We start from the raw sequence: 21,424 nt of genomic DNA, 5'->3' as shown, positions 1-21,424 counted from the left end.
TGGCAAATTCACGAAGAAAACAGTTGACACTTGATGCCTCAACTATGTGCATTTGAGTCCTGGAGTTATTCAAGTTTTCCAGGAATAGCAGACACTTGGTTAACTAGAAGAAAATTAATGTAATAAGCATCTACCAGTGGGTTATTATAATTTTGTTTTTAATAATGGACTCTTTTGGATTTCATTATTAAACCAACAATCTGACCAACATCTGGAAAACAGGCACAATTAATTTTCCAGAACCTCAATTAAAAATTACAGCATCCCTTATCCGGAGTTATTGTATGTGATCTTGAGCCCTGGAGTATTGTTTCTCTTTCGAAAATAGATAGGAAGTTACAGATACTATGATCAAAAATAAATAAAGGATAAAATAAAATTTAAAACAGAATAGCAATTTAATATCTCCGTTTCCTGTTCTTTCACTGAAAATAGTTCCAATTACATTTGGCAGTGTTAATCTCTGCCATTATGAATTTTTAACATACCGGGTTTGTGTAAAATAAAACGTCAGGTTAAGAAAATTACTCCAGACACTTGAACAGCAAGATATTAGATAAAATAACATTAAGTTGATTTTGAACATGCAACATTTCCAGTGACTTACTAATCCATTATCACAGGCTACACCGGCCTGTGGCTTACTTAAGTCGTTTCATCAACTTACGCATTGTCTTGCACAATAACAAAAATGCATTTAAAACTCAGCAAACAACCATCTCCATAAACTCAAAATGTGAATTCGCCGCGGAGATCCCACCAAAGTCTTTCCTATTGTTTGAGGTCAGCAAATAACCACCTTGGGGCCCACACAATCCCCCCACACACCCCCACCCCACCGCGCCACCCCAACCCAGCCCCCAAAGTTTGCAACCTAGTAAAGAAGTTGGAGATTTGCCAGTCAGGAAACTTTGCTTTGCACCCCCAAGCAAGGGCTGGGGATGGGAGGAGATTCCTCTGAAAAGACCCCTTTCTGGACAATAACCCCCAGGTGCAAGAACTGAAAGAGAGTTGAGGAGGCTAAACTGAGGGCAGGAAGCAAGCCCTATTGTCTCTCTGGAAGGTCTGCCCAAATTCAACCTCCTTCCTTCAGAGACACCGCTCCCTTTTGCCACTCCCGCCCTTTCTCGGCCTGCCCTCACCCCAGGTTGAAGCGGGAACCGCGGGTAGAGCCCCCGCGGCCCTTCGCCTACCCCTTCCTCTCCCTCCAGCCCCGCAAAGTTGCGGCTGGGCTAGGGAGCGGGAAGAGGTGGGGGCGGGGACGCGAGCGCGGCCTGAACTCGAAGTGTAAGGGTATCAGTCACTGCCGGGAAGGAAGCTCCGGCTTGTGAACTCTTCTTGAACCGAGATTTAAGTCTGCAGCCATAAATCACCGAGACGTAAACTCCGCCATTCAGCGCCGGGAGCGGCCGGTTGTGGCCCTGCTTACCTTAACTTGCGACGAGCGCCGCAAGCGCGGGCTCGGGCTGGGGCTCGGGCTCCGGCCCCCGGCCCGGCTCGGCGGCCCGGCCGGGTCCCCTCGGCGCGGGATGGGCACCGACCCTCAGCATCAGCCGAGGCGGCGGGCGGGAGGGAGACCCCGAGGCCCGGACGCTGCGGCGCAGAGCGTGGCCGCCTCGCTGCTCCGGCAAGGCTCGCCCTGGGCGGACTGGGGCGGCTCGGACCCCCCCCTCCCACCCACCCCACCCACCCTCCCCTCCCCCACACCCCCGCCCCCTGCCCTTCCCGAGGGCAGCAGCCGCGGCCCGGAGATAAGCGCTAGCGCGGCGCGGGGCTCTGCCTGGGCTAGTGGCACCGACTTGGGTATGTTTCTTATGAATATTACACGCGGAGCAGCGGCTGGTCGGGGGGTGCGGCGGGGGTGCTGGGGGCGGGCGGGAGGGGAGGCCGCGGCGGCTGGGGGGGCGCGGGCCGGCGTGGGGGATGGGGCCGCGGCGAGGGGAAGGACGGGAGCGAGAGGGGGAGCTCAGCGGCGGCGGGAGGAGGGCAGCCTCCCCCCAGCCCCCTGCGCCCTCCCTCTCCCCGCGCCCGGGCGTCACGAAAGTCCAGGAAAATTATGCTAATGAGGACAAACGGCGCTCACAAAGGGGCTCTCTGGCCGGGCCTCTATTTCCTGGGAATCCGTTTGAGAAACCACCTCAACCCTGTGTCCTGGACCTTTCCAGCTGCGGGGCCCAGGGAAAGGAGAGCCCGGAGCAGAGTGTTCCCCAGACTCTGCGCGGTTTGCCTCACCTGCCGCCCAGTCCAGGAACCTCAAATCAACCCCTGGGGGCGCTGGGATAGGGAGACCTCTCCAGGGCCAGCTAGGCTGTCTTTGATTATATTTCCAGGCAACTTTGGTTACGATTTCAAACCCTTGAAATCCTGACAGCCAGGAGGGAAGCAGCCTGGGGGAGAGGCAGCTGGTCCGGGCAGTGAAATGGGACGCTGGTGGCTCAGGTACACACAAAGGGGCTGGAAACCTGGGTCTCCAGCTCTTCTGTGCCCATTTCACAGCACAAACGTGCAGCTCACTCTCGGGTAGATAGAGCTCTGACCCCAACAGGAACCGGCATCAATAACCCCCCTTCCACCAATTAGTGGTCCCAGATAGGGACGCTGAGGAGAGGAAAGGCCCCGCGTGCCAGGTAACGCTGCCAAAACTTTAAGGAGGATGGTATTCCTCCGGCCTAAAGCCTCCCTCAAGTCCCCAGATTCAGAAGTGAACTATGCAAGGATATGTGTGCGGCAAAAAGAGAGAAATGGAGCTTTCGTGCAATTCCAAGGTGTCAAGGGCTCGGCCTCCTCAAAGGAAGGTGTTAAAAATATAAGTAGTGTGTCTAAACTGTCAGGGAGCCAAAGTGTCACCTTAGAGCAAAAACAAAGCCAAGGGAAAAGGGAGAAATCAAAAAGCACTCTGGGCCAGGGTGGCCTCATGCATACCAATGGTTTTTGTCATTTATGGCTGGGCAAGATTTATGACTCGGCGCCCCAAAGCTGTAAACAGAGCACAAAACAGCAAACACTTGCTCCTTATGGCATATTGCTGCGGCGCAACTTGAAAGGGGGAGCCGGGCCCGCGTAGGAGGCAAGAGCCGGCCGCAAAGAGCCGCTCAGCGGCATTTTGTCTTCAAACCGGCCGGGTCGGATGTGGCATTTGAAGAAAGAAGGCGTGGGTCAATAATCAACCCGCACTTTCTCCTCCAAACTGCTGACGCGACTCACCGCCTTCTCAGCTAAGCCAGCTGCAGGGAAGGCCAGCTCTCCGTGAGAACCTGCCAGGGGAGGGGACGCCGGGGCCGAGGGGGCCCAGGGCGCCGAGGTGAGGGCTGGGGCGCCCCGGGGCGCATCCCTTTCCACCGGCGCCCGGACTGTGCCGGCAAAAGGCAGACACCGGACCCGCCGAGGCGCAGGAGCCCAGAGAAAGCCGGGGCGGAAGCTCGGGCCCGGCCTCTGTCCGCCCCGACGAGGTGGCCTCTGGGCGCGGGCTGCAGCGGGCAGAAGGGGGGCTCCGACTCAGGACTAGGGTCTGGGGACCGGGCACGCAGACGGCCGGGGTTCAGGCCTCTGTGCTGAAATCCAAAGGACTGGCTTTCGGAGCTAGGCAGGCGAGGTGATTAAAAACAGTAATATATGGTAGCCGAAGGATTTTTGCTTGTTATTGTTGCTGTTTTGTTTTTAAAGAAAAATATCGCCTGTCGATTTCCACCACCAGAAATCACCCGCCGCTGCCGCGGCGCCCTTTCTAGACAAATCCCTCAGCCGTTCACCCGGCTCCGCCAAAACCCCGAGGTTTTCTTTGGGGAGAGGACCCCCGGTCCCCCAGTACCCCCAAGTTCCGTGCCCCAGCCGCTCTCTCCCCCTTGAGGACTAGAAGAAAACGTTTTCTCAGCACTAGAAGAATCTTTGGACCAGCGGAGGTGCTCTGGTGCCTTTCGACCCTTCACAGGGGTCTCCTTGTGAACTTGTCTGCGAGGGTCTTGGGCGGCTCCGAGGCTGGAAGTGCAGCCGGGGAGGAAGGTGAGGAGGGACTGTTGGCAAGAAGAGGAGAAATCCTGGACTGGGGAGGAAACTCATTCAGGAAATACGCTTGACTGTGAGGGTGAGGCTGGCATTTTGAGGGTAAAAGAGGATTTTCCTTTTTTTCTTTTTTTTAAATAGCTACAGTTTAGCTTTAATGGAATGGCTTTAGCTCTTTCCGTGGAGGGAAAAAAAAAAAAAAACACCGGTTCTCTATAAATGCCACTATTGGCTCCTCTCTGTGCACACTTTTATACTGAACCAGCTGGAGAGTCCATCCTTAGATATTTATTCCACTTGCTGGCACTGAAGCGACAATAAAAAGATGCCTTTAACAAACCTCTATTCCCTCTCTCATTCTTTCTAGCGAAACTATATTATTTATGAGTCTTTAACTGGGTCAAAAATGCGCCAGAACTGGGTCATAAATCATATGAAATGCTGACAAGTAATTGAACAGCAATTAAAGCTTACATTTTATTTCCAAGGGGTGTTTTAGAGCACTTGAAATGGCCTCAGTTAAACACGGTTAGTGCCTGAGCCGGTAGCGGGGGAGGGCTAGAGCAGCCCTCCATCTGGGGAAGTAAATCCCACTCAAGTAGGGGAAACCTGATTTGATTTTTTTTTTTTTTTAAGCACAGAAAGAAATAAGCGGGTTTTTTTAAAGTCAGGGGACAGATCCGATTCCCAACTCCTTGTAGGTGCCCCTTTCTCTGCCCTGAGAGCTTCAAGAGCAGAAGAAAGCAAAGTTTCCCTCACCTTTGTAGGGAGTTTCCATCCTTCCCAGGAGTGCTGGGTCCCTAAAGCCCAATTAGCTCTACGGCTTTCCCAGTAATTTGGACACACACTGCTTAACTCTCATCTGCCTCCATCCTGGCTACGGCAAGGTTCCTGGGGCTCTGAAGCCATGGAGACGCCTGTGTTTCTTGCAGGCTCTGCCTTTGGACTTCCCTCCAGCCCGGGGTGCATGGGCCAGCCCTCCAACTCTCCCAGCTGGCTGGGGGCAGACAAGGGGGTGTCCACACCTTATGCATTATGAAGCCCAAACTCCGCTCCCGCTCCTTCCTTTCTCTACCTCCTAAATGTTAGAATAACAGAGCTTCTGGGCATTCAGCTCACTTGCCTCCTCCCCAAGCCTCTCCTAGATTTGAGCTGTCCTTCACCCCTCGGGGGCAGAGGGTGCTCGGGAAAACAATGGCTCCTCCTCGGGGTCTGGCTCCTTTAGTCCGGCAAGTGGGAAAGCACGTCCTGCAACCCAGCACTGAACAAAGTGGCCTGAAGCATCATCAATAAAATGGCAGCGCATCTGGACACTCATTGATTTCCCTCTCCCAGCTGCTCTGGCTGCCCAGGTCAGCCTTCACCCTCCATCCTGGCCAGCGAACGCAGCTACCGGGGATGTGATTCCCCTTCTCGTTCACCCAGCCCCCACCCCCTCCAGGCAGCCTCGTCCAGCGAGTGCAGTGCGGCCACCTTGGCCCGAGCTGGAGCTCCAGGACCCTCCCTCCGCCTGGGGCTCCGCTTCTGGGACTCCAGCCCCGCTGCAGTGGACAAAGCCACTCGAGCATTGGAGGCCACCAGGCCCACCTAGTAAGCCCCCAATTGCCCCTTCCTTTACACCCCTTAACACTTTCCAGGGAATTAAATTCAGTCTGAGGCGCTACTGGGGAGCTTTCAAATGCTTTCAGTTCTAAAGGAGAAACAAAGGAAGAGAAGGGCTGAGGGTCCCGTCCCGAACCAGGGTCTCCTCGCCTGACCTTTGTCTCTCACAGCCGTAACTCACTCGAGATATGAACAATCAACGGAAATACCTTAAAATAAATTCCATCCTCCTGGTGTGGTCTGGAATCCCATCGGCTAGCTCGCCCAGAACGGCTCCATGAGCACTGAAAACTGCAATCCGCTAGGAGAGCGCTCTCCGGAGAAGGGGAAGGAGAAGGAGGAGGTGGGTGCGTGGGGGTGGGGGGGGAGCGCTCGCTCTGTAGAGAATCTAGAAAACGTAATCACAGGCAAAGCCCGCCCGGGTCTCCGCTCCAAATGCCACAATAATGCGCTGTATTATGTGCTCACGTGGTCATACGTCAACTTAAATCCTTTTATTTGAAATAGGGGATCACTGAAGGAACGAGGCTTCCGAGCAGAACATTTAGCTTTCAGAGAGAAGAAGTGGGGGACCCTGACCAGCAGCAGGGAAGAGTTCTGTCTAGGGCAGTAGGATGCTGGGGCACCCCCCCCCGCAACACGTGCCAGACCAGGCCACTTACCTCCTACTATATTTCTTTACACAAGATCCAAACACAAGGGAACAGCAACCCAGTTCCCATTCCCAGAGTCCATGTAACTTTCCTTGCAGTCTTCCACTCAAACACAAGCTGAACCCAGAACACACAACCACTCCAGGCTCCCCTGGCCCCACTGGCCAATACATCACAGGGCGAGGCGCAGGCCGTTTCCAGAAGAAAACCCAGTAATGACTGGTCTAGTCAGTGGACTCCCTAAGGGCCTGCCATTGTATGGAGTTTGCTAACACCCACACCACACACCACAGCCACTGGAGAAATCCAAAAGGCCCATAATTACCTGACAAAAGGCTCAAGCACCTCCTCCAAGTTCAGTTGGTTTTGTTTGGTGGGAGCCCGTAGAAGAGAGATGCTTGACTTTAGAGTGATGGGCAAAGGTTTTGCAAAATCTGGAGGGATCAAGTACCCTGGCCAAACCTGCACTTATGCTTTTTTCCTCGGTGCATAAATGAATGATACAGGAAATTATAAGCTTCTAATGATGAAAAATTAAGAGGAAATGATCTAATTGTCTTTGAAAGAGAGAAAAAAGAACCAACTTTTGCTGGCATCCCTTGAATTGACCTACAAGACAATCTAGGAACCTCTCAGCAGACAGGTCTGTCCATCTTCTCCCAAGACAACTGTGTGCCCACCATGGGAAACTGAACTGGACCAACTCTGCTCAGGAGGGACCTGACCTTCCCCCCTCCCCATCCTACTCCATTCCTGCCTTCTGCTTGGTAATACTGTCCCCTGAACATTTCACCCTCTCAGGAGGCTCCTTAAAAGTTCCTCTTTTCAGGTCTTAGTTTCTGAACTTGGGGAGTGCTCTGAGGTGGTGAGATTCTCATGCCATATTCTTTTGTGGGCCTTCAGCTTGCTCAGCCTCTTTAAGTGTGAGGACTCCCTTGTAGCAGCTGCAGGAAGCCGTGCATGACCCCTTCCCTCCCCTCCTCCCCTGCAGAGGATAGAAAGGGCCTGGTGAGAATGCACGGCCCTGGGTGAAGGGGCCTGGTCATGGGGGTATCCAAATCAGAAGAGCAACAAAAGAGGAGGAGAGCATTGGAAGAGAGCCCCTGGGCCTAAACTGGAGGTGGGGTTCAAGTGAGGTTCTATGGGAACATTCCCAGCTTTGGCCAAAGCCACAAGCTAGAACGTGAGAACCCAAAGTGAAACCTTCTTCTCTCAGGTGTTGAGGCTAGGGGATGGGACCAAAGGCTGGTTTCAAAGATCACTCTCCAATGCTTCAGACAACTGACACACCGTCCTCTGCTCCCTACACCCCATCCACCCACACAGGTTCACACTGAGCTCTCCAGAGAGCCTGGCAAACTCCCCTCCCTCCCCCAACCAAGTTTCTGCAGAGGCTTCAACTCAAAGATGAGAAGGGGCCCCCTTCAGAACTCCCAGAGCAGTCTGGAGCAAACCGAAACTCCTGAGGCCATAAATCAATGGGAGAAGTCTTTTGGGTACTGCTTCAGAGAAATGCCTTAACGCCAGTAAGGCCCAGCAGCATCTCAGCTCCAGCTAGGAGCCTCTATGCTGCTATTAACAGCCCAGTTAATGCTCCAACTGCTGTTTAACAATTAACATTAATGACTTGGGGTGGGATGGGGTGACTGGGAGGGATGCAAAGGGGAAAATCTGAGCAAGTCAAAGGAAATTTAACTTTTGAGGTGAAAATGGCTTCTCTAAGAAAGACTTTGGTCTGGGCGAGCCCCCAGGGAACCAGCAACTGAGAGTTCTCCTTCACCACTCTGAAAGCCGCCTCCCTGGAGCAAGGCTGTGGGCCTTTTATAGTTTAGTTCCAGAGAACAAGAATAGACATGCTCAAGTATCCAGGCCCAAGTTGGGAATCCCAGCTGCCAGTCCTCCCTCTACTGACTCTGCCTGCCTCCAACCTGGCCAGGGTACACATGCCCTAGATCCATGCACCAGAGCCAAAACTGCCCCAGAGTTGTCTTAGAAGGAGCAAGTGACAAAGGACACAGAGCTTTCGTCAATATTTGCAGGGCTGTTGGCAGATTAGTTATATCTGTATTCAAACACTGCAATCTGATTTCTCTGTCAAAAATACACTTAATATTTTTCTCCCTTTATTTTCCTCTAGTGGTTTTTCTACTCAGCATCAGGTAAGACCCTCTTAGCCCACTTTGTGTGTGCCCATGTGTGTGTGCTTGTGTGTGTGCGTGAGTGTAGGTTATACAGATCTTTATTTAACATGAGATATTTCCTGTGGGTACAATTACAGTACAAATGGGCCTCCAAGTTCTCTGGACACATATGGATGTGTATGTCATTTTATACACATGGCCACAGACCCCTGCAACTATTCACACATGCAGTGGTTCTCTTGTGTGCAGAGATGCGATCCTAAGTACAGGGTGAGGCGCAAATACCTGAATGTTCCATCTACACTTGGTACAAATAGACAAACAGTAGCTGAGAAAGTAACCAGCTTTACTATTCCTCTGTTTACTTCCTATCTGATAAAGTAATAACTCATCCGGAACACGGCACCAGCCTTAGAGCATCGCTGAATAGCATGTTTCAATTAATTAACAACCTGCTACCTATCGTGGGAGCGGAGTTTAGGGAAGACTGAGGCCTAAAAGATAGAAGGTGAAATCTCAGAAAACTTTATAAAGTAGGGAATTCCTGTAAGAACAAAGCAAATCCATTCCTTCACCCCGAGCTTCTGAAAGCTCTTCCAGCAGCCCCTCCCCCAAATAGGCACGAAATTTATGGATCTTTTACAAGGTAATAAACCACAGTAATTACCTCCCTGCATCCCAAACTAAGAGAACAAATTAAGCCAGAACTTGAAAAGAATTTTAAAGAGTTTTCCCGTGTTCCAAATAGGAAAAGAAAACGCCGAGACACAGAAAACCCCGCGCTTTTCCCGTAGGAGGATCGGCGGCGGATCAGCCCGGCTAGAGAAACCCAGGAGCCCAGCTGCCTGCGACGGTCTGCACCTTCGACACACAGCAGCTTCCCTCGTGCCCGAGGAAGACAAGACGGTAGGAGAAACTGCAAGGCGGCGAGACGAGTTTCCTGGGCGGAGAGCGGGGACCCACCACTACCGCCGACCTCACAGTCTCCGCCGGCGCCGCAAACCGTCCGCCCGGAGAGCGGCCCACGCGGCGGCCGCCGCGCCCGTGGCCTCCGCCGGCTTCAGCGGCTCGCTGTGCCCGGGGCTTGCGGGCTGAACCGAACGCACCCTTTGGACGCCCCTCGCCGCCCAGGCCGCCACACATCTTCGCTCTCCGCAACCGCCGCTTTCCACGCGCGGGCTTTGGGGCCGACGCTTTGTCCGCCCGCCGGCGGCGCCACCCCCGCGGGGCGCGCAGCGGGGGAACCTGCTCCCAAACTCGGCCGAAGTCAATATTTAACCTGCGAGGGGCGAGGGGCTGCGGCCGCCGGGGAAGTAAAGTCCTTCCTCAAGGCCCGGCGCGAAGCCCGGCGCAGAGCAGAGTTTGGGCGCAGCGCTTACCTCGGAAGATGCCGAAGGCGGAAGCAGAGCGTGTCTCCCGCTCCGGGCGCTCAGGGAGCCGCCGCGTCCCGTGTCCCCGCGCTCTGCGGACAGACAAACAGCACAGGGTGAACGGTGGCTGCGCAGGAAGGGAGCTGGAAGCCCGGAATCGCAGGCACAGGCGGCGCGGGCGCCAGGGTGGCCCCTGGGGTGACACGGACACGGAGGAGTCGCCAGGGCACTCGTCCGTGCGGCGCCCTCATTGCTCGAAAGGTTCCAGTCTACAAATGGCCTGAAGATGGTGATTTATTTTTGTAAAATAAATACATACTCCATCTCCGCACCCACACCCTTTTTTTCTATCTTTCTTTTTATGGGGGATGGGGCGGGGGGGGGAAGGAAGGGGACCAGGCGGAGGAAGACAGGAAGGTGGAAGAGGATTTCTGTTGGCGCGGCTCTGCTGTGAGAGCTCCTCACGCACCTCAACTTGGGGATGTGAATGCACGCTTTATTTTCTTTTGCTAACAAAGGGAAGCCTTGTCTGGGAGCATTCAATCACAGATTCTCCTGAAACCCCACTAATAGTGCTCATTTCTGTTTGGCGCGAAATCAGATACCGGCTCTGTCCATGGGCCGGGGGCAGTCTTGAGAGGTTTTGTCTTCTGGTTCATTCAAGCCCTGGGGCGTCCCTTCTCAGTCCCAGTGGGCTGCTGGGACTACCGTGGGCCAATTACGGCTGCTGGAAGTGGGGGAAACTGGGAAGAACGGAGCATGAGACAATACCGGACCTGGGGGCCCTACGCAGCCGCCCCTTGCGCAGCCCCAGGCCCCTAATTCTGCTGCTGTCTCATCCCTCCAGATAGTGCCTCCCTCTCTTGGCCTCTAACTAGCAAATGGTCGGCCAACTTTCTGGGGATGAGGGGGAGACACTGAGGAAGAGCAAAGATTCCTCCTGGGGCCTGGCTTGGAGAAGTTCTCTGCTGGACTGGGACTCTGAGGTCCGTTGCTTCCATAGCTCTGTCCCTGCCCTACTACCCCTTCACCCAGGCCTGGGGGGCCACCCCACACTCCAGCCTGCCCGAATCAGCCCTCAGCGGCTGTCCTGCATCCATGCAATCTTGCTGATAGCACCAAGAGAGGCTACCAAACAGCCCACAAGCCCCCTGGCCCACAGGTTTCAGGGCTCCCCAGTGCATGGAACAAGTGGCTGCACACCAGGAGCTAGCTGCCCTCTGCCACCACCTCGACCTGCAGCTCCCACCATCCAGCAGGCACTTGGGACTCAGAATCCACACTGGGCCTTTTCTCTTGTTCAAACTTGCCCTTTAGGTCCCCAAAGGGAGTGCCCCCTGACCTTGGGGATCCTGGCCTGCCCCTGAGCAAGGTGGGGTTTAGCTACCCTGCACGTTGCCAGTTGCCACTCAACTTAGCCCCAGAAAGATCCCCTCTGCCACCATCCACCATCACATGCCCCCACCCCTTGATGCTTAGAAGTATTGTCATTATGGTTATGATTATTGGTGCTATTTCTTTATCCCCAAGTCAAATATTCGTGGCTGCTGTTGCCCATAAATCGTGCAGACTAATGAGTCACAAAGAGATGCTGCCCAGGTTCTCCCAGTGCAATGGCCGCCGCCGCCGGGGCCGCTCTCTCGGCGGTTTTGGCGCTCGCTTGCTCCCTCGCTCGCCCGGCGCGGGTGATTTATGAACACCGGGAAAATTGAACAAAGCCGCGCGCCCGTCCTGTGGTATGGCTGCTGCCTTCCCCAGTGTGAATCAGAACATTACCAACTGTCTGCGCATCCGTCCCACTTCATCACCAAAGCCAAGATGTGACCGCACGAATCCGAGCCCGAACTCGGCGCTTCCCCGATCGCCGTGCGCTCCCCAGACTCGCAGAAACCCTGCAGGAAAACCCCAAGACCCAGCCTGGGCCAGCTCCGGTCCTCCCAGCTGACAGGGCTCACTCCACCCCCTCCTGAAGGAGTTAAAAAGCCTTTGGATATAAATCTGAGGATCTGTGTTTTTTAAAATCAAATAGGAAGTTGGGGGGCTCACTTCTGAGAGATTCATTCCTAGTGAGGCCCTGACGACTCCGATCCATTCCTGACGATCCGCATTAATTATTTAATGAGTCACGTGACCGCAAAGATTACAATTTCAATATCTCCCTTGAACAGGCGCTACACCTTTATCTGCTGCAACCAAGGTCCTTGCTTGGCTTTTTGAGTTCCCAGGCCTCTGGAACGCAGATGCCCCTACCCGGCTCCCAGGCAAGCCACTGCCATGGAAATCCCAGTGGAATTCGTTATTGCAGGACTATGAGAATTGCGGGCGGTGGAGTGCCCACTACTTTCCCAGGCAACTGATGTCTGCCCCCTTCTAGACCCAGAGGTCAGCCCACCTGTCTTGGTGCCCTGGCTAAGGTGGTTTGGTTACATCATGCCCCCGGCTGCTGTAGTGGCTCATCAGGCAAGGGCCCATCCTTCTTCCCTGGCAGCCGGACACCTGTGGTGTGGCCCTGTTGCAAGTGTAACCACAGATGCCTAAGTCCATCCCAGGCCGAACAGGCTTCTGGAAAGAAACGATGGCTGTACACTTCCCCCCACCCAAGACTATTCAAACTACACGTGCATGAATATGAAGAACTTGAACGGGGAGCATTCAGCGGCCTCAGCCTCCTCATTGGTAAACCGAGAAGACTGAACCCACATGGCCCCCAGATCTCTTTTGCCTTGGACAGTCTTTCAATCAAGGAATCTCTTTTAGCCCCAGGAATCAACCCCAGAGAGAGTGGGACTGGCCTGAAAGGGGGAAGGGGGTTACTCTTTGAGTTTGGGGCCTTGAGAAGAAGAGATGCCGGAGTGCCAAGACAGAAGTTTCAGACTAGACTGTTTCGCCACAGCCCCAGCAGCCTCCCTGATGCTATCAAGGAGTTAGAACACGCTTTCTTCCTCCTCCACCCAGCCCATACTCTTTTAGAGGAAACTGAGTGATTCTTGGGCCAGTGTATGATTTATAGAGAAGGGACAACAGGAGCCACTGTTGGGAAAGGTGAGCCTGTATTATTTAACACTGCCTGGCAGGTAGGGATGCAGAGACCAAGGAAGTGCCAAGAAGAGCCTACTGCCTGTGCAGAAGGGACACATGTACAGGGCAAGTCCCTGGTTTCCGTTTGCTACATGGATTCTTTGGGGGGTTTATTTCCTTCTATTGCAAAGAGCCGTTGATCTGTTCCTATGTTGAAAGGGCTGTAGCAAAGGCAGCAGTGAGAAGAGCAGCTCAGTTTGGAAGCTCAGGGAAGCAGGAGGACAAAGGAGAAATGGCAATACCCACCCAATGGGTAGGAGGCTGAGAGGGTGGGGAGGGGGGAGCACCCTGGGCCAGCTGAATATAAAGTCAGAGATGCTGTGCGGAGGGCCCACTCCCCATATATCTAGGTAATCTTCCCAGGAGCTCCATCCTGGGTATTAAGTACTCTACTATGCCTGTCACAGTTGAATTCCTGCTGTAATAAAACACCAGGGATATCGTAGATTTCAGCAAAACTAGGAAAGAGAGCCTGCAAAGGGCCATTTTTCTTCAGGGGGGAGAGTGTTAAGTACTTAATTCAAACTGTGACCATTAAAGTGTCTCCTATCCGATTTAGGTTGATTTCAGATGTTGACAAAACTTTTATCTCTGGAGTCATGCTCGGCATGGCTGGGGACTAAAGCAGATGAGTGTGTGTTAGAGGGAAGGAGGAGAAAAGAGAGAAAGACGAGGGGAGCACGTATAGGGGTCATTTTGGTAGGAGAATTATAGAGCTTACACAAAATACTGTCTTTAAAGGTCAAGGGTTTGAGGGGCCAGTAGGGTTAACTTTAAAAAAAAAAAAACAATTAATGAGATAGAAAATTTGTCCTCTGGGTGAACTCTTATGGTTGCCCTAGCAAAGGGCAGACAATGCACGATTTTGAAGCACAGAAGCACAGAGTGGGATTTCCTAAGCTGTTATAACAAGCTCCCTTAAAGACCACATCTGAAACAGGCAACACATTTGAAGAAATGACATAATCATCCATAATCACCGTGGATAATTCTGGCTTTGCAAAACTTACCAATACCTTAATAATCAGGACAGTTTGGGCAAAAGCTGCCATTTTGCCCTGGAACATTAGAAAATCTCAAGCCTCTCTCTTCCTTTCCTGGATAGATTTAGAGTAAGTGAAAGAAGCCCCCTTCACCCCCTTACAAGTGTCTCCAGTATGAAGCTGCTGGATGCCCCCTGCCCCTCCTTCCCTACCAAGGAGAAATATAAGAAGTTACCTTAAATGATGATTATCTGCCATTTGAGGTTTTGCAGCTCGCCACTCAATTTCCACCAAGAGTCTAGGCATTTTTTGAGCAGTCAGCCAAGATGCTGAGTCTTTGCCCGAGACCACATTATTTGCAAGAAGATCCCTCGCTTCTCCACAGACTTTTCCCAGAGAATGCCTTTCAGAATTGCTGTTGAATTACAAAGAAGTATTTATTGTATGAGGTGATTAATGATTCCTGGGAAAATTGCTATTTTCAGCGTGATTTAATTTCGTTTTACAAGTGCGTGTAGTAGGAGGAGTGTTAATAAGATGTAGCAGCAGTTGCAGTGCCTCCAGAAATCCCTGGCACCCTTCACACCTTATAAAATGCACTTTATGCCAGGTTTGGCCTGACCTGGGAGGGCGTGTATTTGTTTGCCCTTGTATTTTCTTGGGGAGAGGAGGCAATCGCTCAGGGGTCAGAGACCAGTGTCCATCACTTTCCTCTCAGATCTGGCTTGCTCCCAGGTAGAGAAGGGGTTCCCTTGCCTGTATCACACACAGGGCAGCTGAGACAAAAGGGGTAACAGCTTTGACCACTGGCTAATGGTTAGTGCTGATGGGAAAATGTGTTTAAAAATCTTCTGATACTGCCGAGGTAGGTGAGCGCCCCCTCCTATCGGTGCGAAAATTATTGCATGAACTAAAGACTACACTCATTCAAGGCCAGGTGACAGGTGCAATATTCTGGGGCCAGTGGGTGTTGGTTTTTGGAATCTCGTCGCAGAGTGCTCCCTTCAGTAACAACAAAGTCTAAATTCTCTTTACTGATTGGTGAGTCAGTAAACACATACGAGGGCTATGGAGACTGAGAAGTGGGTTTTGGTTTCCACCTTTTGAATCTAGAGCTCTAGGTTGGGCAGAAAGGGCTGGGAGCATCCGAGGAGGATGCCCCAGGATCAGGGTCTGGCTTTCTTCCAGCACTTAATAGCTTCACAAGTCTCACGTCTGGCTTGCTTAAGGTGTCATTATGTTTTTTCTTTCCTCAGAAGAAAACTGTGGAGGGGATACTGGGAAAACGCAAGTTATTGTGAAAGCTCTTGCTTCAAGAACAAACAAACAAAAAAAAAACCAAACAAAAATGTCAAGCTGTAGTTAATGAAGAGAATCTTTAAAACAGCCAAAGAACGAAAAGCAATCTCAACCCTATGCACAAACTATTTTTTATCTCCAAGGAAACAGGCAGATTAAGTGTGAAGGTGCAATAAATTCCAAAGGGACCACTTCTTTCCAAGTGTGCTCAGAGTTCAGCATGTAGAACAGCTGCAGAAACTCCTGGGCCCACAGCACTGCACGGTTTCACCTTTCATTGCAGGGAAGGACACGTTTCTATGCCTTACAGAGACTTGAAGCCTGAAAGCCTGGCCAAGTTTGGGAAGAAGAGGAGCCCTCTCAGAGCTCAAGAGCCTTCCTGCTCTTTGGAACTCTTCCCACAGTAGGTCAAACTTGACAAGAGTTCAGCTCAAACTGAACACACTCACACAAATTGCATGGGCAGTCGGTCCAAGTGCCCACGACTCAAGCCATCCTATAGGATTTTTACATGCAAGGTCAAGTATCTAATCCAGAGAACTTTTTTAGATTAAAAGGAGAAAACACACAAATATGTCTTAGAACTTTAATGTTTTTTTTAAACAGAGTTTATTCTTAGCACATGGCTTTCTACAGAGCCACACCACAATTTGTACAGTTGCACATGGGTCTATAATGCACTTCCCCTCCCCCAAGACTGTGTCTCAGAATAAGATAACAGTATCTCCACAACAATATTTTAAATAAATTGAAAGGAAGGGAAGCTAACATGGTCACATCTACCATCGAGGTCTATACATTTTGAGAATTAAATAATCTTGTGAGGTCCACAACAATCTACTCATTTATTCAGTTCAATACAAGCTTGTATGAGCTGCCAAAATGAAGGAGGGGGAGGTAAGAAGACAGGAAAAGGGTCTGTTTTCTTCTGCTCGCCAGGAATATACATGTACATGACCCCAGTCGGCATGGGCTGTGCCGCTGACTGTACCTGTCTCAAAAGTATTTGATGCCAAGTGGTCCTTCTCAGGTACCCAAACCTGGCAGCCTTGTTCAGGCCAGCAGGTTGTTCCACCAGCCAGCATCTGGGCCATTGTCCTCTCCTGGGTGGCAACCCAGCTCACACTCTTACTGGGATAATGTCTTTCTTTTTTATTATCCTTTTCACCAAGTTGGGTATTGTTTGGGGTCTGGTGTGGTCCAGATGGGAAGGGGTGGATGGGGAAGGGGGCAGAAGAGATGAGAAAAGCAGGTGGGGGAAAGAACTGGTCTAGAGCCCTGGAGGATTAAATGGAGGAGGGAATGGGTGTGGAGGCGCCCTGATGGGGGTGAGGGTGTGGGTGCGGGTGCGGGCTCTGAGTTTGTGGTTTCCCTGGCGGGCCTGCTGAGGCTGAGGCTGAGTTGGAGGATCGCATTTTAGTGTTGGGCAGTTTATGATCTTTCTTCCACTTCATCCTCCGGTTCTGAAACCAGATCTTGACCTGGCGCTCGGACAAGCAGAGCGTGTGGGCGATCTCGATGCGGCGCCGCCGGGTCAGGTAGCGGTTAAAGTGGAACTCCTTCTCCAGCTCCAAGACCTGCTGCCGGGTGTAGGCGGTTCGGGAGCGCTTGGGCTCCCCTCCGTTATAACTGGGGTTGACTGAAAGCCCATAACCCCGATGGAGAAAGCCAAGGAAGACGGAGTGGAAGAGAGGGAAAGGAGGAGGAGAGAGAAGGTGGGGTGGGGAAGAGCAATTGGACATCATCATTATATAATAACCTGACACCAAGTTCACGCAAGATACATAAAACTGCAAAGAAAATGTTTCACAGGCTATTGACAACGGGAAACACCCGAGAGCCATAAAGAATGGTGCTGGGCATTGGGGCTGAAGAAAAGCTTCAAAGACACATGGCCTGAAGCCTCTGCCAGGGCAATTAAATTTATGGGGGCTATAATTACTGCCCTAACAGTTTGGCGTCTCGTAAATCTCCCGATAAAGGGACCCCGGGTACAAAAGGGTTCTCACGTTGGGATCTGGCGGCTGGCTGGCGCACACACACCCACGTCCCACAGTAGCTTGGGCCAGTTGGGGGCTCCCCTCCCGAGGCCCCCTTCCCCTCGGCCTCTCCCCCTAACCCCCACCCCGACCTTGGAGCCTGGGCTCGGCCCCAGCCCACCCGCCCGCGCCTCCCCGGCGGCGCCACGTACCGGCGCTGACATGGATCTTCTTCATCCAGGGGTACACCACGGGCTCCTTGCCCTTCAGGCCCGCCGGGCTCTTGTCGGCCAGGAGCAGCGGGCACGCGGGGGCGCTGCCCCCTGCGGGGACGCCCGGGGTGGCAGGAGCCGCCTGGCAGCGCCGCGGGGGCGCGGGGGCCGCCGCGCGATGCTGCGGGGGAGGCGGCGGCGGCGGCGGCGGGGGCTGCCGCCCGGGCGGCAGGACATGGGTCGCGTGCAGGCCGTGCGCGGGACCCTTGGCGTGCGCCGGGGGCTGCTCGGACTGCGGCGGCCGCCCGGGGCTAGCGCCGCCGCGGTAGCCGTAGGGGTAGGCGGCGTCGGCCGCACCGTGCGCGGGGTAGAGCGCGGCCGCGGGGTAGGAGGGCTCGCGGGCGGCCCGCGGCGCGTAGTAGGAGGCGGGGGGCTCACGGCCGCCGCCCGTGTGGGGGAGCTGGGGCTGCTGCGGCGGCAGGTGCTGGGCCGCGGGCGCTGGGGGCTGCTGGTAGCCGGGACCCCCGCCCGGGCCGCCGTCTCCGCCGCCCGGGCCGCTGTGCTGCGCGTACTCCTCGAAGGGAGGGAACTTGGGCTCGATGTAGTTGGAGTTTATCAAAAACGAGCTCATGGTCATTAATTTGTGAAGTGCAAAAATACTAATTTTTCTCGCGTTGTCGTTTTTCTGGGCTCGCCGAGGCCCCTCCCCCTCCCGCTTCGCTTCCCATCCCCCTTCCTCTGCTCCCTTCCCCTCCCCCGCTGTCAAGCGCCCACCCCTCCCCCTCCCTCCGCCGCCGACGCCGCCAAAGTTCGCGCTCCTCCCCCGCCCGCGCCCGCGCGCGCGCTCCGTCGCGACCCCGCGCGCGCCCCGCCCAGGACCTCCACGTGATCCGCCCCCTCCAATGTGCGCGCCGCGCGCGCGGACCCGGATCAGGAAGCGCGCCGGCGGGTGATGGATGCTGGTGTCCCGCTCTGAGCAGAGGGGGGTAGCTGGCGCTTGGGTCCTCCAACCCCGCCCCCACGCCCCAACTTTGAGTCCCTGTGGGAATTTGGGAACCAGAGGCTTCTGGTTCTCTCAGATGCCCAGACTGGGCCCCATGCGTGCCCTACTCCGGGCTAGGCCTCGGGGCAGCCAGGCGGCCGCGGCCCAGCGCTGACCTCGGGGCCCAGCCTAGCCTGACCTGGCGGCCTCCTGGGCTCGAGGCCGCCTGGGGGAGGGAATGGTGCCAGGACTAAGGGGGTGTCCTGTTTTTTATCCGGGCCCTGGAATGAGGCCAACTGACCGGTTTTCTTACCAGCTGATTCCCTTCCCCACGTCAGGCTCGCTGTGTCCGGGGCCCCCCGACGTTCCCTGTTTGAGAAGCCATGCACGAGCCAAAAAGGGTGGGTGGGTGAGCAGCTGAGAGAAATCGGCCCCAGGAAATAAAGCAAAGCTATTCCAATATAACCGAATGAACACTTTTCTTTCTTTCTTTTTCTATTTTTTAGAAGCAGAATCTATTTGGTTGTTTCCCTAAGAAAAACGAGAACCTTCTAATAGCATCTCATTTGATGGAAGTGGCATTCAGAATTAAACATGCTCGAATTTAATAGGTGCAATTGTGAGAGAGACGATGGGGATGGATAGAAGCGACGATGCCGCCACAAAATACAGCATGGAAACCAACATCTTCCTACTAAAGAACACTCCCCAAACAAAAACAAGCTAAGGATAGCACAGGCATTGTGCCACCGGTCTTTTCCCGCTGAGAATGTTTTTGTCTCAGCTTTTCCAGACTGACACGAAAAGGTATATTTAAGAACAGTCTAGAGTTTCTGAATTACTGAAAGTTAGCATATTAACGACATCGGCAGCTCTGGAAAGTAGAGAAAGAGGACTTTTGCCTGCCATTTGGTCATTGAAATATGATGGGTCAATTAACTGCCGTTATTGACAAATGAATTACATATTAATTATACCTAATGTTGATCTCTGAAGTAAATACTGATGCCTTACACGATCGTAGTGTGTACTTTCCGTTTCCTTTTCTAACAGACACACCTAGATCCTACTTTTCATCGCAGATTAAAGCAGTGCAAACTAGCATAGTCTCGATTCTAAAAATACTTTCATATGGGCAAGCAAAGCAAAGATTTTTCAGCTGGTGCACCTTAGTTGATTTTTTCAAAGAACAGTATAAACAGCCTTCTCACAACTAAGTCTGGAAAGCAGACAAGGAAAGTTATAGCTTAAGTCTGGAGACACTTCAAAAGGAATGTCAGTTCTATCTTCATTTATATCGGTTACTCATAGGAGTTACTAAATGCTGGAATATATCCATTTGATGGATAGTCATTTAATGCTTAGCCACATAAAGCCTATTATATGGGACTAATCTTTAAACTAATTTAGGAAAAGAGGTTAAAAAAGGGATCATGTTAGCTTTCTAACTGCAATCACCCTGAAGTGGTACAAAGAGGTTTTCCACATTGGATGTGTGTCTGTGAAGAGTGCTGTCCATCGACATGGGGCACCTTGAAAAATTTTTAAAATGAAATCTGAGCCACAGAGAGAAATCAACACTGAATGTAATCTTTAGACATCCTCTCTAGGCTCGGGGGGAAAATCCAGTCTGTGATACAGTTGCCTAAACCAATATCTCTCTACAGCAGGAAAAATAATATATACACATATATGCCATATAACGTGAGTAATACACATACACACACACACACACACGATGTAATTTACAAAACTGAGCTCTCTAAGCTTCAGGGAGGAAAAAACATGACAAGGAAATTTTGCCCCTCTCCTCATGTCATCGGCCTTGAGTACTAGGGTCTTAACCATGTCTGTTCAATATTATTTACAGACACTAAAACAGAAAATTCATGTTGTTTAGCCTCAGAACCTTCTACTGCGTTTCTATTTTAACGTATTGACGAAACTCGGGCACTGTTTTGTATATGGTTAACCTAAACGAGTTAACTGTGCCTGTGTTTCATGTGGTTCTATTACTTTAGGAAGATGGGCTTACACAGAATCCCCCCAAGGCCTGTAACTTGTCTTTGTGGTTCCTATCATAAACACAAACGGAGCCAGGACCACCAAGTGTTATCTCACACACCGACATTTTGACATTTTACTGCAAGATTTATGGCTGTAATAAACAATCTCAGTACCTTTTCTGATCCTTCCACAATCTCTCTTTGCAAGCCATAGCATCATTCCATTGAATCAAATAATCTTTTGAAAAACAGAACAAAACAAGACCTCTTGCCTTCGCATGAGATCCAAGACACCAAAGTAAAGCCAGGAAGAAACTAACTCAATTAATAAATAAACCGAAGTTTACCAGCAGCATCTCGCCCGGAAAAAGATGGGATGCCCTGACATCAAGCAGAGAGGGAGCGTGCTAATCTTCGCACACCAACTGGCTCCAGTCCCAAGCAGGGTGAAAGCATTATCCTTTTCTTGGGAAACTGGTAAGCACATTTGCTCATTTCCACGTGCAGGGATAACGTATATTCCCAACAAAAGCTTTCTTACAATCCCATTAAGTGAAATAACTTTTCATCGGGTCCTTGAATCCCAGATGGAGAAGGAGAACGAAGGGAGTCCAAGGGGAGGGTGAGAGGGAGGCAGGGTTTTGCAGCCTAGTTTGAATCTGATTTGAATCATTTTGAATATATTTGGAACAGCCTCCCCTCTTGAATGCAACCCTGTCCCAAGTTTCAAAGTGACCGAACAGTGACACCGTGTGCATTTTGTTTCTTATTAATCTTACGCATTGACAGTCTTTGTTAAATCACAAGGCGCGCCCTTCACCAGCCGACATTTTCATATTTGTTAGACGCGCTGACCTGAAGTTCACCTCGGCCTTGGACTTTGCGCTTCTAAAAGGTCTATACAGTGTCTTTTAGGGAGCAGGGTGCTTTGCCCAGGTCACTCCTTCTCAGGGAAAACCAAGGGGGTGGGGGTGGGGGGAGCAAAGGAAATGTAAACGTTATGGAATGTATTGACTGTATTTGTCCTTTGTTCTCTAGAGCCAGAGTCCCCCAGACTGACTGTTCCCTATCTGAAGCACGTCTCTGGAGCACAGAGCTGAGGGGCTGCATTTCAAAATGC

At 52.2% G+C, this 21,424-nt stretch overlaps 3 protein-coding genes across 12 annotated transcripts in view; 1 reads left to right on the top strand and 2 right to left on the bottom strand.

Moving 5' to 3' along the window:
• HOXA3 (homeobox A3) overlaps positions 1-21,424 on the bottom strand; it is a 46,262-nt gene that overhangs the window by 6,444 nt on the left and 18,394 nt on the right. The window contains exons 3-5 of one of the 10 annotated variants that reach the window (XM_021079039.1): positions 14,062-14,241; positions 10,371-12,327; positions 9,775-9,857 (exon numbers count right to left, since the gene is read on the bottom strand). The gene's annotated coding sequence lies outside the window, so the exon portion shown is untranslated. The other 9 variants (XM_021079038.1, XM_021079041.1, XM_021079044.1 and 6 more) reach the window with 9 other exon arrangements.
• LOC110257526 (ena/VASP-like protein) lies at positions 942-10,094 on the top strand. Its single transcript, XM_021078743.1, has 4 exons — positions 942-991; positions 1,148-1,287; positions 1,363-1,803; positions 9,144-10,094. The coding sequence occupies exons 1-4, from the start codon at positions 942-944 to the stop codon at positions 9,488-9,490; spliced, it is 978 nt and encodes a 325-aa protein (XP_020934402.1). The 3' UTR covers positions 9,491-10,094.
• Positions 15,698-18,092, bottom strand: HOXA4 (homeobox A4). Its single transcript, XM_003134841.4, has 2 exons — positions 17,317-18,092; positions 15,698-16,764 (listed from the first exon to the last, which is right to left on the bottom strand). The coding sequence occupies exons 1-2, from the start codon at positions 17,951-17,953 to the stop codon at positions 16,412-16,414; spliced, it is 990 nt and encodes a 329-aa protein (XP_003134889.1). The 5' UTR covers positions 17,954-18,092; the 3' UTR covers positions 15,698-16,411.

Source organism: Sus scrofa, chromosome 18 (assembly GCF_000003025.6).
Source record: "Sus scrofa isolate TJ Tabasco breed Duroc chromosome 18, Sscrofa11.1, whole genome shotgun sequence".
Lineage (NCBI taxonomy): Eukaryota > Metazoa > Chordata > Mammalia > Artiodactyla > Suidae > Sus > Sus scrofa.
Note: the sequence above shows the minus strand (reverse complement) of the source record. Positions and strands in the feature narration are given on the sequence as shown.